This window comes from Cyanistes caeruleus, chromosome 5 (assembly GCF_971803275.1).
Source record: "Cyanistes caeruleus chromosome 5, bCyaCae1.hap1.1, whole genome shotgun sequence".
In the NCBI taxonomy this organism is placed as follows: domain Eukaryota; kingdom Metazoa; phylum Chordata; class Aves; order Passeriformes; family Paridae; genus Cyanistes; species Cyanistes caeruleus.
Genome location: NC_141705.1, coordinates 78,381,311 through 78,398,039, shown reverse-complemented (window position 1 = coordinate 78,398,039; position 16,729 = coordinate 78,381,311). Strand labels below are relative to the sequence as shown.

General features: G+C 38.7%; 1 protein-coding gene across 42 annotated transcripts in view; it reads left to right on the top strand.

Moving 5' to 3' along the window:
* The window catches only part of BLTP1 (bridge-like lipid transfer protein family member 1), a 115,493-nt gene that overhangs the window by 88,318 nt on the left and 10,446 nt on the right, over positions 1-16,729 (top strand). For 10 of the 42 annotated variants that reach the window (XM_086890586.1, XM_086890577.1, XM_086890585.1 and 7 more), the window contains 18 exons: positions 1,017-1,223; positions 1,326-1,564; positions 2,133-2,377; positions 2,902-3,007; positions 4,954-5,051; positions 5,158-5,343; positions 6,007-6,175; positions 6,675-6,886; positions 7,526-7,724; positions 8,325-8,384; positions 9,241-9,467; positions 10,354-10,484; positions 11,331-11,454; positions 11,612-11,721; positions 12,409-12,499; positions 14,890-14,993; positions 15,592-15,807; positions 15,914-16,094. In XM_086890586.1, coding sequence (XP_086746712.1) covers positions 1,017-1,223; positions 1,326-1,564; positions 2,133-2,377; positions 2,902-3,007; positions 4,954-5,051; positions 5,158-5,343; positions 6,007-6,175; positions 6,675-6,886; positions 7,526-7,724; positions 8,325-8,384; positions 9,241-9,467; positions 10,354-10,484; positions 11,331-11,454; positions 11,612-11,721; positions 12,409-12,499; positions 14,890-14,993; positions 15,592-15,807; positions 15,914-16,094 — 2,905 coding nt within the window. Of the gene's footprint in view, positions 1-1,016; positions 1,224-1,325; positions 1,565-2,132; positions 2,378-2,901; positions 3,008-4,953; positions 5,052-5,157; positions 5,344-6,006; positions 6,176-6,674; positions 6,887-7,525; positions 7,725-8,324; positions 8,385-9,240; positions 9,468-9,950; positions 10,152-10,353; positions 10,485-11,330; positions 11,455-11,611; positions 11,722-12,408; positions 12,500-13,145; positions 13,209-14,748; positions 14,994-15,591; positions 15,808-15,913; positions 16,095-16,729 lie in introns of all 42 variants that reach the window. The other 32 variants (XM_086890578.1, XM_086890576.1, XM_086890575.1 and 29 more) reach the window with 5 other exon arrangements.

The window sequence follows — 16,729 nt, the reverse complement described above, 5'->3', positions numbered from 1 at the left end:
TTTGTTTGTTTGTATTTCCACATCTGGGTTGCTTTGGGCTTGCTGATATTTTAACATAAGAATAAGAAGAGACATTACTTAGAGAGTGGAGTTGATAGAATATTGTATCTTCCACCATGAGACCAAACTGTCTAGAAACGATTTAAATAGGATACAAAGTGTTATAGCTATACCCCTTGAAATATTGTATTTGAGAAACTTGCATTGAATGTTGCAATTTTATAGTCTATTTTTCAGCCATTTTAGTTGATGTATTGCATCTTGACAACTACATTTCCTTCTCTTTGAGGCTGTAATTCTGTGTTGGCTGCACAATATACTTCCATTGGGTAACCCTCCAGGAATTGACCATAGAAACATTAATGTGTTACCACAATACATTTTTTAGTACGAGTTTAATGAATTCTGCTATGCCAAAATTTTGTTAGGACATCAAAAATTGCCAGCTTTGTGCAGTTACAGTTTTATCTTGGGTAACCATTATGAACCATATCCTCCTCAACATTAAAATAAGGTTTAGATGATGCATTTTGGAATAATATGTTTGAATTAAACATCAGTATTAATTCACAAATTCATCTATCACGTGCTGTGTATCTACTGTTAAGTATTTCCTCCAATGACCTATTTGGATGCAAAACTCACATTTGACTTTTGACCAAAAGGGTGATTGAAGATTATTCCTGAACAGGAGTTGAAATGGAAGGCTCTTTTTTTGTTTCTGTGTGTGCAAATTTGTCTGTCTATGTGCAGCCTGGTGTGTGTGCACTGAAATGACCCTTACTTTAGGAAAGAGTAGCAGTTTTTAGCAGGTATTTTTGCCATGCATGATGTGTAGTTCCCTTAAGTGTAGCGTAGTTGTTTGTGGCATGTAGTGAGTGCATCTGTGTGTAAAGTGAAAGAAAAAGGAACGTGGGTGTAGTTGACAAACGATATTGCTTCAAAATTCAGCTAACACTTAAAAACTCAGTTTAACCTACAACCTGCAAGTGACTGCTGTTCCCTTTTGCTGTCAGAACCGTGGTGAAGTGCAGCATTGCCAAATCCCAGGCCCTGTACAGCGCCCAGAGGGGGCTGAAAACTAACAACGCAGCCGTGGTGAAGGTGGGAGCCATCAGCATCAACATCCCGCAGCACCCAGCCACGCTGCACAGCATGATGGTGCGCAGCTCCCACCAGCTCTCCAAGCAGATCTCCGACCTCATCCGGCAGCCCTCCACTGCGTGAGTGCTCCCAAATCCCTCCCCCTTCTGGGATTTTGCCACCCTGGGTTTCTGTGGGGCAGCCAGGCGGATTAACAGGAAGGGTTTTGTCTTGGCCCACAGGCCCCAGCCAGCCAAAGAGGATGTGGCGACTCCTCTGCCCTCGGAGAAGACGCCAACGAGCATCAATCAAACGCCGGTTGAAACCAATGAATTCCCACAGCTGCCAGAGGGCTTGGAAAAGAAGCCCATTGTGCTGAAGTTCAGTGCCATGATAGATGGGATTGCTATTGGAGCAGCGCTCCTGCCATCCCTGAAGGCAGAATACAAGATGGGAAGGATGAGGAGTCATGGGATGACAGGTAACAGTTCTCTGTAACTTCACAAACATTACTGCTTTTAGTTTGGCCTTCCTATAAGCATCCAAAAGCACTTATTGTTTCTGTTGAGTTATAGCTAGAGCTTTGAATCTGTTGCCATCAGCTTTTTTTTTTTTTTTTTTTTTATTGTGGCCCCGTATAGAGAATTTTCACTGTGGTTGTTACACAATGCTCAGAATGCAAGATATGTATACATTCATATGTAGCATCCTCCCAGGAAGCTTCCCTCTGGCTGCTAAAATCTGTTTATGATCCTTGATTAATTAAACTTTAATTTGTGATGCTACTTGAGAATAGTCTTACAAGGCCTCAGTACACTCGAGGTGGTTTGTATGATTCCCGTCTCAATCTTACTACTGTGGGGTCTTCGTTCTCTTTAGAAATTAAGGCAACCCAGAATCATGTGGGTGGATACTTATAGTTCTTTAGGTCTGTGCACTTCAATAACATTTTAAACATTTCAGGTTTTTTTATTGTTCAAAAGCTGTTCTTAAATTTAAGGATAAATAAGAGATTCTTTTCCCAGTTCATACCTTCCTTCCTTTTACAGGTGCCCAAACCAGATTTAATTTTGAGCTTCCAAACCACAGACTCCGCTTCACTTCAAAAGTTTCTGCCACTGACATGTCAACCATTCCTCCTTCGGCCAGTCTCAACCTGCCTCCTGTCACCATGTCAGGGAAATATGTCATGGAAGAGCATGACACATACTCTGACCAGATCTGGAGCATCGATGAGCTCCCTGCCAAGCAAGGCTACTACCTGCAGGGAAACTACCTGCGCTGTGTGGCTGAGGTAGGTCTTGAAGGCTGCAGTCATCTTTGATAACTTATTTCCCTTCTGTTACAATTCCTTACACATCTTCACATTTTAGACTATCTGCCTCCTCCAGAACTCTCAGGTTGACAGGTTGAATCCAAATACTGAAAACCTGGAAGATCATTTTATTGTTTTATAGCTGGTTGTCGGGGTTTGTTTTTTTTTTGTGATTAGGCAGCTCCTTAAGTGCAATAATGATATCACATAGAACCTTAATGATATGAAATTTTCTGCTCGACACAGAGTGTTCTGTTCACAAGTTCTACTTGTGTGCCAATTTCCATAGTTAATTTTCCCAGAGAGAAAAGTGATGCTCCTTAAAAGAAACCTACCTGCTGGGGAAAAGTGGAACAATTCTACTAACTAATTCTTTAGTCAGAAAAATAGGCATGTTTGTAATTGAGAATTCTGATGTTTGCAGCTAAAAAAAACCAAAACAAACACTAAAAATCCACCATTTTTAAAACTAAGATTTGTTCTCAAATGTTCTGTTTCTTCAGGTTGGCTCCTTCGAACATAATCTCACGACTGACCTTTTAAACCATTTAGTATTTGTGCAGAAAGTGTTCATGAAGGAAGTAAATGAGGTGATACAGAAGGTTTCAGGTAAGCAGAACACTTAAAAGCAGTTTTAAGTAAGATCCTCAATCCTTGTTTGATAGCTCTCAGGACCAGCTCTTTAATTTCACAGATACCCTCATTTCACCTCTAGCAGTGCAAGCAGCAGCAGGAAGCAGAGCTGGACTTGGAATAATAAGAGGCTCTAGAAATTATTCTAGGTCTATCATAAGCAGGATTTTTATTGGGAAGTAGGATTGTTTGGCATTCTGGACATCAGCCTCTGTGTCTCTCCATGGTGTGACCTTGGCTGGGTTACTTTATTCACTTTGCTTGATTGGAACATTTTTTGAGTTAGCATAAAAGGCAGTTACAGAAATGCAGCTGATTTTGAGTGGAAATATTCATCAATAGCTGGAAACATCATGAGGTAAGAAAGAATAAAAAGTGGTAACTAAGTGAAAAGAATGTCTGTGTGTACATCTACCTCCTTTCGTGGCCCTCTGTGTGTGTGTGAGTGATATATGTTCAGATGTACAAATATTCAGATATACAAATGCTGTAGAAGAACGGTTCAGGTCCATGTGATGTGGACTGCCCTCGAGGCACTTAGAAAATGCAGTGGAGAAAATGGAAAATGCCAAATTCCCTGAAGGCTAACAAAAAACACCATGATATTTGTTCCAGCCAAAATATATTAGTATTGGGTAGTAAGAAAATGCTTAGGTAAAGAATAAATCTTCTGACAGCTGTCATTATTCTATTAAGAGTATTTTTTTGTTTGTAGAGGAGCATACAGTGCTGAACTAGACTCTGCATTTCAATCTCCCTGGCATTTTTATGTGAGGAATTTATTACCAGTGCTGGTTCTCTGCTTTTCCAGACTGTAAATTTGTATTGCAAGTAGCAGCCTGATGGTTTTTGAAATGTGACTGTTGCCTTCCGTATTGGGCTAATTTAGCAGGGATATGGTCAGGTCAGCAATCCGTGGGTCTGGATTCTCAGAGCAGAACAATGGGGACAGAAATTGGCTTGGTCCCTCTGGCTTGGAGCAAAGTAATTTCCTAAATGGCTTGGAAATACCAATTAGTGTGATGTGCTACAGTGTATTTTCTAATTATGGTTTGTATTGCACCAAAATATTGTTTGCATATTATCCTTACATAAAAACTGTGTGAGTAGTACCAATTACTGAAGGTGAAGTTGCACAGATTGAGAGCTAATTAATGAATAGAGCAGTCCATAATAATTGCATCTAGAAGTTAAAGGCAGTGTTGATGAAAAGAAAATTATCCAGATACAAAATGGAGTGATAAAAATTTATTGTGGATTGGGGTTTTTTGAATCTGTGTTTTAACTGCCTGTCCTTACCACCAAATAACTGTAATTAGATCATTTGGCATATTTAGAGAGAATTAATGGCTTAGCCTTTTTCAGCAGCAAGCTCTTTCTATAAACTAAGTTGGGATGTAGATAAATATCAAGGAGAATTAAAACCAGGGTTGCTTCTTCAAGGGTGAAATGTGCCAGGATGAGGAAGTAAACCCAAAAATAAAATAATTGCAGAGTACTCTTTCCTCCTCTCATGGAAGAATACTGATATAATTTCAATTCTTCATTTTCATGGAATTTGCATAGTATTTGGTCAAGTGTTAAATTTGGATTGTCAGATAAGTAGGAGATACATTGGAATCAAAACACCTTTTTTTTTTTTTGAAAAGTAGGTGTCACTCCTTACAGGTTTTGAGAGTTCCTGAGGAAAGTTTCCCAGGAGGGAGGAATGTGCCTCTTTTACTTAATTTTTAGTGGAGAGATATTAATTATATGTCAGTAGATGAATTTGCACTGATATCTTCAATACTCATTTGTTTTTGTAAACCTTCAAGTAGTCACTGTTTAAAATGATGCTTAATTCATGGTCACCTTTTTATATGTATTGGTTTTAAAATGTTTTCTTTGGTGAAACTGTGACTGTGCATATTTAATGTTTGCAGGAGGGGAGCAGCCAATACCTCTTTGGAATGAACATGATGGTACAACAGATGGAGATAAACCAAAAATTCTTCTTTACTCATTGAGCCTGCAGTTTAAGGTAATCTGATGATGACAAAACAGTTGTAGTTGGTTGGTTTTATTTTATTTTCTCATTGTGTCTCTGAACCAGATGCTCATAACTTTGTACCTTCCTTATCCATTAGGGAATTCAGGTGACAGCTACAACTCCCTCAATGCGTGCTGTGAGGTTTGAAACGGGGCTGATAGAGCTTGAGCTCTCCAACAGACTGCAAACCAAAGCAATGCCTGGAAGTAGCAGCTACCTCAAACTGTTTGGAAAATGCCAGGTGGATTTGAATCTGGCACTGGGACAGATTGTTAAACATCAGGTTAGTGCTCAAAATCTTTGCATGTAATGTTCTTAATAATGTATGATTAAAAACCTACATAATCAAGCCAAGAGGCTGTTGTACAGTGCTGGGTTTTTGTTTGTTTGGGTTTTTTCTTCCACATGCTTTTAATATCTTGAAACTTCTTAGCCCCTTAGAAGGGTAATAGCCTTTCTACTGAGTCAGACTCAAAACGTTTGTTGATACTGATACAATTTTTAGAATATTTGAATGAAAGAAAAAGATCAGAGGAGATCCAAACTTTGCTAGACCTACATTTTGACCTAGTTTGTCTGCTGGTACCTGAACCACTCATTCTAGGACATGAAAGTATTTTGTGATGCCTAGAAAAAGACAAGTACAAATCTTAGGACCTATAAGTCATCTGTCACAATAGAGGATCTGGATATATAAATAGCTACATTAGTTAACAATTTATGATAAATAAAATAATGCTGTGATCAGAACTTAATGGAAGAATATTGAAGATCCTCATCGGGACTGTGGCTAGAGGAGAAAAAGAGGAAAGGACACAACTTGTTTTAATTTCATATTTTGTCAAATGCAGCAATTTGGGTTGTTTTTTTTTTCTTCCCATTCCCATCTCTGAACTCTTCCCTGGTGCAAACTCATCTCTCTTCCCATTTTTTTGAACATTTTAAGGTTTATGAAGAAGCTGGCTCAGACTTCCATCAAGTTGCCTATTTCAAGACAAGAATTGGATTAAGAAATGCTCTCCGAGAAGAAATCAGTGGCTCATCAGACAGGGAAGCTGTGCTCATTACTCTGAACAGACCCATTGTTTTTGCCCAGCCTGTGGCCTTTGACAGAGGTATTGTAGATACAATTGCTACAAATTCGTGTTCATACTGAGGAAGAGATATTTTTTTTTTCTCAAAAGACTTGTTTATTCAAGACTCAATACATTTCATGTTAAGTAGCTGAGAAATTTGGGAGATCTCCACCTTGCCAACAGATTGATAATTCTGTCATCAGACATGGAAATTCTATATGTTGAGGTGATTAGTTTTCAGATGGGTTTGGAGGAAGTTGCTGTTGTAAATACTCACAGATGAATAATGCTGAAAGCACCAGGATTTCCTCTATTTTAATGTATTAACTCTGATGGTAAATGATCAGGTTTGTCCACCTTGTCCTTTGAAGCACGAGCCTGATCACTGCATCCTGAATGTGTGTGTCCATTGTTATACATCCTCTGACTTAAAATAATGGAGGAGCTGTAAAAAGGAAAAATAAAATTAATTAGTGAACATGGATTTGTTTTCTTAAAATGTTGATTTTAATTAAGGATTTTTGGTTTCCTCATCAAGCTGTGCTATTCTGGCTGAACTACAAGGCAGCGTATGACAACTGGAATGAACAGAGAATGGCTTTACATAAAGATATTCATATGGCCACGAAAGAAGTGGTGGATATGCTGCCTGGAATCCAGCAAACTTCTGCACAGGCCTTTGGGACCCTGTTCCTTCAGCTGACTGTCAATGACTTAGGAATTTGCCTGCCCATCACAAACACACCCCAGGTAAGCAAAAGTGTGACTACTGGAAATCTGTTAAAACACCAATTTGTGTGTAGTACATATACAAGAACCAGGTGATACATGTTTCAAAAGAGGTCTAGTTTTATAAAAGGAAATATTTGGGCTTTTTTAAAGGGAAATATAATTATAGATGTTCATATGGGGAGGCAGAAATTAATCAGTCAATCTGAACACTTCAGATAGTATATAGTTGTACACATCAAAATAAACACCAAAAAAATCACATAAAATTGAAAGCTACTTTTTGTCATTGTTTAATCAAGTCATCTGTCATCTTCCTTGGAAAAAAACAATTGATCCTGGGCTTATGTTGTGTGGTCATGGGTCCATATGGATTATAGCCCTTGATCAAACATGGATTTTTGTTCCTTTTCCAGATGAACTTGACTCCCACTGCTCTCATAAATTTCTAATGTAGGCATTGCATTTAGGAAACAGCAATGTGAGGCATTGTAAGGGCAGAGGTGATGCTTTTGAAACTCTCTGCAAAGAAGCAAAAATACAAGGAGATAGGAGCAGGGGATCAGTTAATAGGGAAAGATAAATGGCATTTAGTAAATGTACAGTATCACTTTGGCATTTTAGTTACCAGTAAATTCTCCTTGTGGTTTTATTTTCCAGTCTAACCACTCTGCAGATCTCGACACTGGCTCTGCTTTAGTCCTGACTATTGAAAGCACACTCATCACTGCCTGCTCCTCAGAGTCTTTAGTTAGCAAAGGTCATTTTAAAAACTTCTGCATCCGCTTTGCTGATGGCTTTGAGACGAGCTGGGATGACTGGAAACCAGAAATAAGAGGAGATCTAGTCATGAATGCATGTAAGTGGGGGTGATCTCATACTGGACAAGAGTATTTCAGATACAAATCCACTTTTGCCCATCCCATTGACTTGAATAACAGCTGAGCTTTCCCAAAAAACCTGAGAAAAAGGACTTTGGCCTTTTGAAGGCGAAATTATATGGACTTAAGAGGTTATATTCCTTTGTTGTTGTTTTCCTTTATAAATAAATTTTGCTGCTTTATATATCATTGTAATAATTTAAGCTCTCTCTGAGAGATGTTGGAAGAGTTGGATGCATTGCTTTTATAAAATTTCATAAGATCCCAGTAACTTTTAATAGTCTAATATAGAATGTTTATATATAGAATGGTGAAAATTCTAAAATTTGTATGGGATTTTAAGTTGATCCAATACATGTATATATTTATACAGAATACATATTTAGAATTTTGTATGTTACCAAATTAGGTTCACCTTACTAAATAAGAAAAGCCCTTGACTGGGAAGTAAAACTAGATCTCCTATCATTCTTTAATTATGGCAGGCAGGAGACTGAGGGTGGGATTGGGAAGGGCTGGTCTAAAGCAACTTTTACTGGCTGCATAATCAGTGCATTTGCTTTGTATGCTTCACGTAGGTGTTGTGCCAGATGGTACCTATGAAGTGTGTTCTAGGACAACAGGACAAGCTGCAGCAGGTAGTGTGCTTGTTTCAATAAATCAAGTCCAACAAAAGAAAAGCATTCATAAAACATGAAATTTAAGTCCTTTAACTGTGTTTTAATTTAATTGGGTGGAGGAGAGTCAGCAATATTGCCATAACACTAATGTCATCCCATTGCTTCCTCTCCTACTAAATCTTCCTAATGCTGAGGCTTTGCACCCTGAGCTGTCATCCCTCTCTCTCCTCTCCCAGAAAAGGCTTCTCTTTTTCCCAAATTCCCTCTCTGCCTGGTCAAAGTAGTCTGGACCTACTCCAGAGCATTCAGAAGTAGCTGTCAGTCTCTGTACTGGTCATACTTCCATCTAGAAAGAAAACCATTATCTTGTGTAGTCATGCTTAGAGCAAGGTCGGTATCTTGATGCTGAAAAGTGGCACGCAGAAAAGTCCTGGGCAGACAGGATATTTACTAGGCACACAGCACATATAATATAACATCTTCCAGCATCATTGTTCAAGCCTTGAATAAATAGGTCAGCATTTGTACATGCAGAAAGACATGTTTTCTGTTTCTTGCTGTTAGAAATTCTGTTTTGGAATAGTGTACTTGCCTGCATTTGTATGAGCTGAAGCTTAAGATGCTCTTTACTCGCTCTGAGGGGAATGTGTTTTCATTAGGCCTGCCTGTGTTGCATCACTTGTTAAAGAAATACTGTGAAGTATTTTCATCAAGCATTTCAGTTGTGGAATGTGTTTTTCTCAGAATGGGCAGAAAAGACAGTTCTGTGTAAGACAAACACTGTCTTGGCTAATGAGTACGTAATTCACTATGAGGGGGATTTTTTAAAAGAGGAAAACCTGTTTAAACTGATTTTTTATCTTTTTTAACACAGAAAGTAGTAGTGCTGGAACATGGACACTGAATGTGTTGTGGAAGATGTGTGGTATTGATGTCCACATGGATCCAAACATTGGGAAAAGACTGAATGCTTTGGGCAACACTCTCACTACGTTGACAGGAGAGGAAGATATTGATGACATTGCTGACCTCAACTCTGTGAACATAGCTGACCTTTCAGATGAGGATGAAGTTGACACCATGTCTCCTACTATACATGCAGTAAGTGAATCCACCAAAATAAGTGCTACTAATTGGAAAAAGTCTTCTGTCAAATGGAAGGGTCTTAGTCTTGAGTCCAGCATGCGAGTCCTTATAGCTCATACAAGTCTCGTTGCAAAATCAGAAACATTTATGTGTGTGTGTTTTCTAGCTCCATATTTCAAAGGCATCAAGTTGCAGATCATATTTCTACTGGTATTATGTGGAAATACTGATCTGGATTTGAAAACATGGAGGGGACATAGCACCTAACCTCAGGTACCTGAACTGTAAAAGCTGTGGCTTTCTTCTAGGTTTTTTTCCACAGGAGAGTAAGTTACTAACACGAAAAAATTTAAAAAAACCCTACTTCTACTCAGTATGCTGCTGACCTTGCTTTCTAGTTTTCTACAAAACCATTTTAACAGCTGTTCCTTAATGTCTCTTGCCTGCTGACAGTGAAAACATTATCCCAGCCCACTAATGCTCCTGTTTGTTGTTCAGAAATCAGGTGGAGGTTCCTTGGGTGGAGATGCACGCAAGCTCACATTTGGGCAGCGGATTGTAAATCACCTGCTGGGTTTGAGCCCCCCAACCCACCGATACTCTGTTCCTGTAGAATATCTCTTGGGCTCAGCGAAGCGGGATTTGCTCCAGCCTAGCAGAGCACATATGAAAGCAGGCAGATCCTGCTCATGGGGACATGTATGTAGTAGTTACACTGTGTCTAACTGAATGATGGGCTTTGGATCACTGCAAGAAACCCAATCAGCTGCCTATTCACATGAATTGATTCTTTTGCATGCGCTAGTCCAAATTTGAAGGTGTGAAATTCACTTTGCCTGTTCACAATGTACTGATGACCAATTTTTGATGAGGGCTTTAATGAAGTGTTTATTTTAAACAGGAGATTGTTGATCATCGGCGGCAGGGAGCTTCCAGTATCCAAACTGGAGAACAGCGAGGAAGGAAATTCTTGAAGCGTTTGGTTGATATTAGGGAGCTCAATGAGCAAGCGAAAGTCATTGATGACTTAAAGTAAGTAGGTGTGCTTTATGTTCTTATCAAACATCTTGTGGCATGGTTATGGTTAAGTGCAAATCATTGCCTTTATTTAAAAATAAATGATTGTCCCTTTGGATTCCAAAAGCAAAGACTATATGTGCAAGTATTCTCTCAAATCTCTCTGGTTATTCCTTAAGTGTCAGATTAGTCTTTATTTTTCTGACTCTGCATTTTAATGACTGATTTATAGTGTTTTCCTATTAATTCATGTTCCATCTTGATTTATTTTCAGGCTGATTACTTTAGCAAAATATATTACTTTGAAACTGTAATAAGCTGAGGAGAAAAATATTTAAATTGACTTTTTTTTTGCATCTTGTACATTATGTTTTCAAGATAAAACTTGAAAACTTTCTTACACTTTACTTGAGAAAATCGTTAAGAAAAAATTATTTCATATTTCCTGAATTTCATCTGACCTTCTGTGTATTTTATTAAGAGTATTTGCAAGCAAGTTTTTTTTGGCTTGTTTGGGCTTTTTTCCCCCCTTTTCCTCAAGAAAGAGTTACTATAAATGGATCTGTCTGGGATGGGAATACAGAGGTTGGTAGTTACATGTTAAATTATGAGAAGGGATGCATGTTTCACTGTTTGTACTTAAAATGAAATTGCTGTCACCATTCAGAGAGAAATTTTATCTGAAATTAAGATTTTTAGTTAAATGTTTTCATACTTCTGTGGCTATATTTGGCACTGGTCATAAGTATTGGGACAAAAGAGAAAATGGGATAATTCCCAGGGATAGCATTCTTACAACACAGGTTTCTGAAATTGTGGAAATAATGTCTGTAAGATAACTCAACCATGCTTTATCTCCAGGAAATTAGGTGCAAGTGAAGGGACCATAAACCAAGAAATTCAACGCTATCAGCAGCTGGAGTCGGTGGCTGTGAACGACATCCGCAGGGACGTCCGCAAAAAACTCCGTAGATCCAGCATGAGGGTGAGCAAGATTAAGCTTCTTTGAGAACATTGTAGCACTTGATGTCCCAAAAACCCTTTTACTTTGCTGGCACACCCATGTACAGTAGCGTTTTAGCTTGCCAGAGTTTCTTCTCTGTCTTCTCAGTTGTTGCATTTCAATATTATTTCTGGTTTAGGCTGCCTCCTTGAAAGACAAGTGGGGTCTGAGCTACAAACCCAGCTACAGCCGATCTAAGAGCATTTCAGCATCAGGGAGGCCACCTCTGAAGAGAATGGACCGAACAAGGTGAGCCAGTGGGAATCTGGGATCTGTGATAGCCACAACAGCACATGGAACAACAGGGGAAATGTTGGACTTTGGCCTGAAGAGTCCTTTTACCACAGGCAGCAGCTGTTTGTGGTGGAACTGGATAGGAGGAGGTCATTTTGCAAGGCAGGGATGTTGTAAAAAGCATTTTTTTCTCATTTTTATGAAACCTCTGAGAAGATTTCACTTCTCCAGCGACTTGGGGGTTTTCTACAGGATCCTGTTTTCAGAACATATTGAAGAAATATATGTAAGGAAAAATGGCATAGTGTAATCTTGTTTTGTACACCTGACTTAGAATCATCTGCTTTTTCAAAGGGCTGTTGTAATGAGAAGAAGAAAGGGAGATGCTTTTTCATATGTGAATAATTGTCCCATGTGGCAGAATACAAATAGCTTGTTTTTCTGCAATTTCTGCATGTTGCCCCAGGATTGAAAAGCTTGCATAGAGAAATTAGCAGAGATACAATACAAGTCACATGCAGCTTCTCTTTTCTTCTCCCCCTCCTTCCTTTTCATGTACCCAAGTGCTTCAATTGTGATTTTATATATTCTTCTCTAAAAAATGATAAGTATGACCTTATATTTGTGTAGCTAAATGTTTTCATGACCCTAAAATCTTGTAGTACAACTCAAGAAGCTGTTTTGGTTCTGTTTTGCTTGCAGCTCTCGACTGGGAGACAGCGAAGACCTCCCAGATATCCGTGTGGATGCTGCATCCCCTGGGCCAAGAGTAACCTTCAACATACAAGATTCTGTAAGAATTCTTCTATATGTCATATAATTGTATTTCCTGTGCCATTTGGTCACCAGCTCATGAGATAATTATATCCAGGCAAACCTGAATTGGGTCTGCTTCTGCTGGCGTTTCCATCAAATTACAGATGTGCTTTTGGAATATAGACTTATTTCATTAGAAAATAGATGTATTTTGGTTCCTTGGCACAGAAATTAATTGACTCATGAGAGAAAAATATTTTAAAATGGCTTGATTTTTTTTTTAGGTTCACACAGTAGTAATTTTCTTGGTATTTTTGTCAGCGGTGCACAAAAAATCACCTAGGTTTTTTTGGTGTTTGGATATGTTTATAGTTTTGGAAATGGGTATTACTCAGTTTGCTATAGCTCTACAGATGTATCCTCCTCAGTGTTTGAAATGGATTGTTGAACTGGTTTGGGGTTGGTTATTTTTTTGGTGGGTTTTTGGTGTTTTTTTTTTTTGTTTGTTTTGTTTTTTTGTTTTTTCTTTTTTGTTCTTTTGGGATTTTTTTCTTTTTTTTCCTTTTGTTTTTTTTTTTTTCTTTTTTTTTTTTGTATGTTTTCTCATTTTTATAATGTTCATTTTGCATGGCTGAGATTATTGTAATTGTTTTAATTTCTATATTTTTTTCATTTCTATTAAGTTGAATCAAATAGCTTTGGGGATTGCACAACAATCCAGCTGTCCAGGGGAAGGGTATTTTCAGGTATTTCTGAGCAGAAACAAGTATTCTTTGCCAGAGAACTAATTTATCTCATAGGGAGCTGCTTTTCAATATTTCATCTCTTTTGCACTCAGCTAAACAGAATGTATATCGAGCTTGAAAATATTTAAGTATGTAAACTAAGCAGAGGAACGTGATTTATTGTTGATCAACAACAATCAAAGTGCTTCTACACCCTTATGTAGATTTAAAACTTCTTGTAAAATGAATTACTGGCTTTTTGCTTAAAGACTGAGCAAGGCTGATGTAAAGTGACCCAAGTCTAGCTTTGAAATGTGCTTTAGAGGATGATTTCAGTGTGTGCCTTCACCTGTTACACTGTGTTCTGATGTAACGGCAATCAACACTGGTGGTACAAAATAATTACCAGGTGGGAGGACATCTTCTCACACTCTTAGTTCTGTTAAAATTCTTATATTTAACGTGGAACAAGACATTTTCAAATAATAGCCAGTAGGCAATGTTCCAAAACTTAACATCCTAAGAACAAGTGGAGTTTTTAAATTGCTTTCAAAACCATGTTTAGGGAAAAAAGTATTTTTCTTAAAAATAAAAGAATACTAATCAAGCAAACCCAAAATTCAAAACAAATCAAGAAAGGCAAAACTAAACAAACAAACAAAGAAACCAAACAAGAGACAGTAATGTATTTTTAATTCCTTCTAACTCTCATCATGCTCCCAGGAAATAAATTCCTATTTCTGAGAGAATGGTGGAAATGATACCTGGGAATGTACTTTGCACATTTAAATATGTTCACATTTAAAAGCTACCCTACCTATTGTTGTTGTTATGTAAAAGCCCAGTTAGCTTAGGTTTTGTTGGCATAGCAAAATACTATCAATCACTTAGAGGTATCAAATGTTGAATATTTTAAAAAAAATACATTTTCCTGACATCATACCTGTTGCTCAGCAGAGCTCTAATTTGAATTTGCAGACAACTGTGTAGCTCAGTGACACTGCATAGGAAGTGCTGGTGTTTAACACTTGGTGGATGCTTTTCATAAGCATTTTAAGAATTTAATGTTGGAAAATTGTTTGTGTCATGATTTCTGTGAGAAGCAGGAGGCTCCTTTAGGATGTTTGGTTCCATGCTCGGGCTGGGATGCCCAGGGAGCAGTGCTGTACATTCTGTGTAGTGCCCTGCATACCCTCACTAATGCTTCCTGCAAGTCGTGGGCACTTGGGCTGCCTTCTGTCCTCCTCTTTCAAAATAGTTCTTAAATTTAAATGAAATGTTTCCTTTCCTTCTAAATTGGTAAGAGCATGATGAGTCTTTTTCTACCAGGCTGAGCTCAATCACTAGGCAATGGCAAAGGTCTCCCCGCCAAGCTTTCATTCCCTTCAATTTCATAATCCCTCTTGCAATTCCTTTACCTGCGCTCTCCGTGTTATGAGGAACTCAGAAGTGAGAGTTTCTCATAACACTCTTGCTTCTTTATTTCCAGATCTACCTACTGCATTCTCGGTGGAAATCATATCTGTGGAAATTTACTATCTTTTTGTCTTTTCACAATCAGTTTCCAGAGGAGACAGAAATGGACCTTTTGTCCGTAACTATTGATGGTCCCTCCCATTACTCATCTACTAGTGAAGGCTCATGCTCGGTATTTGGTTCACCCAAAACTCCAGTTGTCTTCTCACCCGGCATTCCCTTCCAGCCTGAAGAGGGACGCCGGGATGACAGCTTATCCTCCAGCAGCGAGGACTCGGAGAAGGAGGATGACCATGAAAGGGAGAGGACCTATTTTTATAGGAAACCACCGTAAGTAAACGGTCCCGAGGAACAAGACAGAAATTGAGAAGACACATGAATATACTTTCAGTACTTTCAGTACTCTCAAACTTGAAATATTGAATTCAAAGCTACAAATTCTGTTGCTGATGAAGTACTGAATACGCTCAAGTGTGTGTGTGGAAGGCAGGTGAGGTTGTGTTCACTAGAGGTGACTGTGTGGGAAGGAGGGATCCTGATTGGAAAAGGAGGTAACTCAGAGATTTCAGGGCTTGGAACAGAATAAAAGAACTTGGAAAGTGAGGTTTTTGGGGCAGAGAACAGGGTGTAATTCCAGAAACTGCATGTAATGCTTAGAAATATGGGAGGTATTGTGTCTATATATATTTGTTCCTTTTTTGATTGAGAATTTAAGAAAAGCCCAGTTTTTTGTACTACCCTATATTGAGAAATGTAACGTGTTAACGCAAGGTGTGTCACTGTACTGCTGCATATCAGATAAGGCCTTTTCCAAAAAAGGTTTCTGTAAGATTATACACTTAAGTGTGGACATAGTTTGGGAATGCCTTGTAGCCCCTGCTGAGGTAAATGTCCTGCTGATACCTGGCCCCCACCTGTGCCTGTGCAGGAGCACTTCTCGCAAGAAAGCCACGGGCTTTGCTGCTGTGCACCAGCTGTTCACCGAGCGCTGGCCAACTACACCCACCAACAGGAGTGTCACTGGCACCACCACGGAGAGAAACATTGACTTTGAGCTTGATATCAGGGTTGAAATTGATTGTGGGAAGTGTGTGCTGCACCCCACGATGCTGCAGCAAGAGCACGACGATATCAGTTTGCGAAGGTAAGAAATGCGTGCGTTAGTTCATTACCAGCACCATAAGTTGCAATTGTACTGGCCCAGTGTGATGCAGGAAATTACTTTAATAACCTGAGTGTATTTATTTCAGGAGCTATGATCGGAGTTCCAGGAGTTTGGATCAGGAGTCCCCTTCAAAAAAGAAGAAATTTCAAACTAATTATGCATCTACTACTCACTTACTTGCTGGCAAGAAAGTGCCATCATCTCTGCAGACAAAATCCAGTGATGTGGAAACAACAGTGTTTTATATTCCTGGGGTGGATGTAAAGGTAAAATGAAGGGATAAATCAATGTTTTCTCTCCAACACAGTCCAACTGTTCACTCCCTTGGTTTTTTAATCATTGTTTCTGTATCCTAGCATGAAAAGGTCTCAACACAAATGTCCTTGTATTTTGTGATTTGAAATCCTAATGGTGTAAGAACAGGGAAAAACCTGTCACTACTGAAGGAAAACTTAATGCAATTCAGTTGAGGCAATGCCATAAATCAGATTCTTCTCACTTGATACAGCTTGGCTTTTCTAGTCTTTCACTGTGGAAAGACTATGTGTGTCCATGTCCTGTATTCCAGGCTGTCTTCAGGGATAACAGTTATACCTCAGGTCCTGCCTGTTGCTTTTAATCAAATTCAGGACTAACTAAACATCCTCTACAACTTCTGTTATGTTCTGTGTTCTTAGTAATAGCCTACTGTGCACATAGAGGAGGTGTGAACTCCTGGAATATCTTACTTGGATTTTTTTATGCTAGTTTCTGTATGTTTGTGTTTAGTAGTGGAACAGTGCCACCACACATTAAGACAGAAAAGAGGCTGTGTGCACAGGTGGCACAGGATGCATGTGATGTAACAGAGGGAGAAACAAGCTTTAGATAGTGTTCCTAAATAATGAATTTCCTCTGATTC